This window comes from Setaria italica, chromosome IX (assembly GCF_000263155.2).
Source record: "Setaria italica strain Yugu1 chromosome IX, Setaria_italica_v2.0, whole genome shotgun sequence".
In the NCBI taxonomy this organism is placed as follows: Eukaryota; Viridiplantae; Streptophyta; class Magnoliopsida; order Poales; family Poaceae; genus Setaria; species Setaria italica.
In genome coordinates, this window is record NC_028458.1 from 34,475,365 (window position 1) to 34,481,552 (window position 6,188).

Below are 6,188 nucleotides of genomic sequence, written 5' to 3' on the forward strand. Positions count from 1 at the left end.
CATCCTAGATGACTTTAATACCATAGGAAGCATGGTAGTGGACTATCATTATATCCCATGAAGCGATTGTCAAAATATTCCCTCCTCTTTTTAAAGGAATGTGAGAATATTTTATTTCCCTAGTTATAGAGGTTGTGGTTCAATTGACCACAAGGCATATTTCTTCCTCAATTGGAATAATTCCCATACAAATCTATATAGCACAAGAATTTAATGAAATTCTTATCAAATATATAAAAACATAGTATTGAACATCCAATATGAAGGTATGACATTCCAATACATACGGGTTTGCACAACTCAAAAGTCATGAGTGTGTACTCCCCTAATCACAACCGAGTTTGTAGAACTCAAGTTACGAATAAGTTTGTTCAACTCAAATAGCATGGTGTTTAAACATATTACAACATCATTAAATGGGATATCAATGACAGTGAGATTATGCTAAATCTCAAAGTGGAGCATTTGAATAGTACTCAAAGAGCATGTCATCCAACAAAGTGGGGTCCTCTTAGAAAAGAGAAGTGTTGCTAAGTGATTCAATAGGAACCACACATAAACAACCAACCACCAGTGTTGTGTTAGATTGAAGATTGAAGGATGCTTCATATCTTGACTTTGATAAGTACTTTGCATCCATTAGGGAATCATTAGGGACTTATGGTACATGATAAATGTATAGTGTAATTACATTTATGACAAGGAGTTGTCATTCAAATTGCCCTTCTCTTTCTTGTGTGCATTGGACATTTGCCTCTTTTGTTGTATTTGTATTTATCAATCGGGTTCATAGATTAGCGGGAGTGTCAATCCATTGAACCACATGTTATTCTCAATATTATTCTAAACACTATGAACCTCAGGAGAGAGGTGCCACACAATTGGGCATTGATGATGATTCTTCAAAAGAAGTTCATCATACTATTCATCATGTGTTATGAATGAATGGAGAATGATGCTGATAGTTTGCAAAATTTCAACTTTGAGCAAATGTTATGAACGGCAAGGTTGTAGTCTATAATATTATAGACTTACATGGTTCCACTCATAAGGTAGTAGGTCTTATGAGTTCCTTTGCTATTCATTGTGGGTTTGTAGAGCAAGTCGCAAAGCATATAGTCTTGTTTCCAATAGGTACCCATGTGTGATATCCTTATGGATGTAGAACCTTAAAAGAGAGCATGACACTTCTTCCAGATGTGAAGAGGTGGATCCCTATATTGGGTTCACTAATCACTTGTAGTAGTCCATGGAATGCAAAAGTGATCTTGATATCTAATGCACATGTAGGATAATCAGACCCATCAGGTGAGTTCATCAAACTTTATTGAAATAATTATTCCTGACATGGCATAACCACTTGTTTCAATTAATTTACAGTAGGTAAATTAAGAACCACATTGGTGATATTGTAACACTGATGCAAAATATGAAAACATTATATCTTCTTATGTTGGAGAATCGACAGTATCACGAAGGTGTACCCCATAATTGAGTCATTTTTGAAAAATTAGTGGACAGAATGTAGATAGCCTCCATGTAATGAAACAATGGAGTAGATGTCCCAGTAGTGGGCAAGAATCTTGCTGCCTAAAAGCATGGTAGGCTGATATATTCAAAAAGAACATACCACAGTCGATGCTTAGGTCTCCACTACCCTGTGCTTGATCAAATTTTAAAAATAAAATTGTAATCACCATAAAAGGTGTAAACCAGAATTAAATCTCCAAAAACATTTACTTGGGAGAACACATGTAGGTAATCATCATAAGATGTAGACCTCTTAGTGATGGACAAATAATTTGCTGTCTAAAAGCTTGGTCTCATGGCAAATAAATCCTTATAGAAGAACTTATTGTAGCCAATGCCTAGATCTCTTCAATCCCAAGTTGAAGACATGTAGTATATTTTGCATCAAATGCATCAATAATTAAGAAAAACTTAATTAAGAGAATTCTAATAATGTTAAAATGCAATTTATAAAGTAAAATGCCAAATTAACAAGGTCGACAAAAATGTAGTATGAGAATTAATACTATGAAGGAGTAAAACACTCTACCGTATAAAATTAGTAAACTTATGCGAGATTCTGCAGGATTCTCAACAAATAACCAATTTATGTATGTTTAGACATCAACCATAGAAATTCTGTTAAAGTAAAGACTAAAACAGAAATATAGACCCAAATATTATATTCAGCGCTAAATTGGATTATGAAACAGGAGTTTTAATGTAAAACACCGGATCTTATCCAGCAGCGCTATGGACTCATGGACGTGGTACATCAGCAATCGTCGTTGTGAGGCATATGCCTCGTGCAGTCGCTGGCGCATGGCGCGGGCACATGCCAGTCGCTGCCGCCGTGTGCCAGGTGCAGCCACCACCGGTTGCCGCGGCGGTTATGCTACTGCATGCCGCAGGCGTTGCCACAGCTGAGCCCTGAAGGGGCCAGCATCGCTGCATGCGGACGGACGGCAACGGCAAACATCGCCGCCGCAGCCGCATATAGCACTGACGGGCGGATGCCGCAGGCGTTCGCCGGATGAGGGTGAACCGGTGAACAGAAGGGTGCCGCCGCCGGCCGCCCAACAGCCTCAGATAGGCCGCCGCTGCATCACCAGATGCAGCCATGCCACTCGCCTGGCGCCCGTTGTCGAGCGTCTCCCGACCGTGGCTGTCGCCTAGAGGGGCATGCACCGTCGCCGCCCCAAGCCCCCAACGGCTTGCAAGCATAGCCGCCGCTGTTTGCCGCCCAAGCGAACGCGCCGCCGTTCGCGAGTCCGGCCGCTACTTTCAAGAAGAATCAGCAGGCAGAGACACATGAGACAACCAGCGCTGATTACGAGCGGAGTTGTCTCAATTTCACGAGCAGGCCGAGCAGAAGCGCCGTTCGCAGCCGATGCCGTCAAATAGGTAAGAACATCTTGCATTAAGAAAGTGTTTACCTTCTTCACAGATGTGTAGTGAGGAGATGCCGGCCATGACCAAAAGCAAGGACAACGATTGTGGTGTGGCAGGCTGCAGCGCCTCCAGTGGAGTTTGATGCAGTTCGTTTCCAAAGAAGAGGACAGCGTCGGTTGAGGCAAAGGACGCCTCTCCTCTTCCTTTGTTGCTCTTGCCTGTGACGGATGGCTTCGCGTCTTCTTCACCAATATAAGATTAAAACGGTGAAAACAACTTGCCTGAGAAAAGTCCGTAGCGGGCCACGGCGCCGTTGCGATGGAGTCCGACGGTTGCAGTCTTTTCTTTCTCTTGCGCTCGATGTAGAGATTACAGTCCTGATAACGTGTTTAGAGTTGAGTGTTCGAATGTAATTGAGACACGAGAGACAAGTGATAAGAGTGGATGAATGGTTGTATTGATCTCATGAAGTTTGTACATATATATACATGATGACGTCTAATAGGTGGTCTCATGCATTGACACGTAATCTTGAGACGGTTTAACAGGCACCTGTACAATGGGTTGTCCTATAAGTTGTCTGGTAGTGGTATATAATTCCTTAATTTGTGCATAAGAAAAATAAAATATTATGAGTTGCATGGCAACAATAACTCGTACAATGGTTGTTAAGTTGTCTCGTAGTCCTACAATTTAGCTCATGAGGTGGTTGTTTCGCGAAGTAACGACCTCTTTCTCTCTCCCCGCTCTCTCTCCTCCACATCATCAAAAATCCTACGTGGCACTGCATGAGACGACCTATGAGACCACTGACGTGTAGCAATGTACTTGCCCTTAGCATTAGATCACGTGCAAAATGTTCTCTAGCAGTACGGGCATTAAGTTAGCCTGAGTAGTTTAAATTCCACTCCATTCCATTTGCATGCACACACCAACCCGAAGGCTTGTTCCTCGTCTCCCGGTTGTCCCCCGCCTTTGCCTATATATCCTTCTCACCACTTGGTGGTCCTAACTAAACCCCTCCCCCGTTCCATCCAATAATTCCCGCGTCCACTAATCGATCCAGCGTCTCGCCGGACAGAACCCCCCTCTCTCTCACGCACAGGGGGAAGGGCACGCGATGGCCGGCTCCGTCTCCGGCTCCGGCGATATGGTGAAGCCCGTGCTGGGTATGGTGTCGTTTCAGGTGGTGTTCGCCGGCCTCAACATCTTCTACAAGCTGGCCGTGTCCGACGGCATGGATTTGAGGGTGCTGGTCGCCTACCGCTACCTGTTCGCCTCCGCCTTCCTAGCGCCGCTCGCGTACTTCCTCGAGAGGTGGATCGGTGATCTCCTCACCAGTCTCTGTGCTTCGTCTCTTCCGGTTAATACGAGTTGTTAGTTATGATTTGCATGAAGCAGTAGGACGATTAGCACCTGTTGTAGCGCTATTTTGGGCTAACTTACTTTTAGCCCTCCACCATCACCTCCCTTGTTTTATGCATCTTAATCTCCTCCTGTATTGTTTCTACACACTAACTACACATGTGCACGCAAGACTCAGCTCGCCCTGCCCACGCACGGCCTTGATGCTTCTTTTTTCTTGTAATTGTAATATATGAATAATCATTTTCAGGAAGAGCCGAACAAAGGTGACGTGGAGAGTGCTGGGGCTGTCTTTTGTGTGCGGCCTCACCGGGTGAGTTTAATTTCCTAATGCATGCACGCACACATCAGAACACATCTGCTTGCCGGATCGGTGCACGCAAAATCTCTTTTGTTTGCATCTCGCCCTGGCCTTTTTTCTCCGGGAAAGGCTTGCTTCTTGTTTGCTGCTACAATACAAACTGCAATGCAACCACCACCAGCAGCTCGATCGGTGTCAGCAAGATACACCCTACGCATTGCATTCATGCACCTGATATAACGGACGGCGACTCTGCCTCCGATCCATCCACTTTTGTGCACACCACTTGTTAGTTGTGTCGCTAGCTCCACATTTGTCGCTCAGAGCGAGCAGACCGATTCAGCATCGCGCGACCACGAGCAGCTTGCATCATTGCATGCGTTGCCTTGCTTGGTCCATGCGCAGTTTCTTGTTTCTACCGCCACCAGTCTTGCCTTGTCCAGTGAGGCAGCGACATGACGCGAATGCAACAACGCATGCAGGGGCTCGGTGGCGCAGAACCTGTACATCGCCGGCATGAAGGTGACGACGGCCACCTTCGCCACCGCGACCACCAACCTCCTCCCTGCCGCCACCTTCCTCCTCGCCCTCGCCTTCCGCCAGGAGAGGCTCGCGATCCGCACCTTCTCCGGCCAGGCCAAGGTCGCCGGCACCTTCCTCGGCATTGGAGGCGCCATGCTGCTCACCTTCTACAAGGGCGTCGACATCACGCCCTGGCACAGCAGCGTCAATCTCATCGCAGCCACGTCGCACCACCCGGCCGCCGCCGGGAATGAGGCCACCGCCAACTACGCCATGGGCTCGCTGCTCTGCATCACCAGCTGCTTCTTCTACGCGCTCTGGCTCGTCATCCAGTCCAAGCTCAGCAGGGAGTACCCGCACCACTACACCAGCACCGCCCTCATGTGCGTCATGACCACCCTGCAGTCCTCGGCGTTCGCGCTCTGCTTCGACAGGGACGCCGTGCAGTGGCGCCTCCGCTTCGACATCCGCCTCCTCGCCGTCGTGTACGCCGGCATCATGGCGTCGGGCGTGATGCTGGTGGTGATGTCGTGGTGCGTCAAGCGGCGCGGCCCCCTGTTCGTGTCCGTCTTCAACCCGCTGATGCTGCTGGTGGTGGCCGTGCTCAGCTCGCTGCTGCTGGGAGAGAAGATGCACCTCGGCACCGCGCTGGGAGCGGTGCTCATCGTCGCGGGGCTCTACACCGTGCTCTGGGGCAAGGGGCACGAGACGCCGGCAAACGAGGTGGCCAAGGTCAGCGAGCTGCCCACGACCGTGAACAACGACGACAAGCGCGTCGACGTGGCGGCGCCACCGCGCCTGTTCGCAGCAAACTCAATCTGATCAGCCCCGCTACGTACGCCGCAAAGCAACCTCAGTATGTATGAGAAATTAAGACGATTCTAGAAGTACAAGAACTCGCAACGAGATGAACTCAACTCACCTTACCCGCCGTAAGTTCAATGTATTATCTTCATGACTAGTAGTATATACTTGTACTTGTTTGTAATGTTGTTGAAACAAATCACCTTAGCTTGTTCGCCAAGGGTTTATCATGATTAGTTAATCATCAGCTGAGGGGAAATAAGGAGAATAAGGGCGTGTTTGGCAAAGCTCCACG

The 6,188-nt window shown here is 47.5% G+C and overlaps 1 protein-coding gene across 1 annotated transcript; it reads left to right on the forward strand.

Moving 5' to 3' along the window:
• The first annotated feature begins 4,021 nt into the window (after window positions 1-4,021).
• On the forward strand, window positions 4,022-6,143 carry LOC101774607 (WAT1-related protein At1g25270). The gene is made up of 3 exons (XM_004986696.3): window positions 4,022-4,218; window positions 4,517-4,579; window positions 5,050-6,143. The coding sequence occupies exons 1-3, from the start codon at window positions 4,022-4,024 to the stop codon at window positions 5,909-5,911; spliced, it is 1,122 nt and encodes a 373-aa protein (XP_004986753.3). The 3' UTR covers window positions 5,912-6,143.
• Window positions 6,144-6,188: the final 45 nt, after the last annotated feature.

What these genes read in the sequence shown, in the direction of transcription:
- LOC101774607 (XM_004986696.3), top strand. Translation starts at nt 4,022, where the DNA reads ATGGCCGGCTCCGTCTCCGGCTCCGGCGATATGGTGAAGCCCGTGCTG. An exon ending in CTCGCGTACTTCCTCGAGAG is followed by an intron (nt 4,219 to 4,516) that starts GTGGATCGGTGA and finishes AATCATTTTCAG; the next exon opens with GAAGAGCCGAACAAAGGTGA. An exon ending in TTTGTGTGCGGCCTCACCGG is followed by an intron (nt 4,580 to 5,049) that starts GTGAGTTTAATT and finishes CAACGCATGCAG; the next exon opens with GGGCTCGGTGGCGCAGAACC.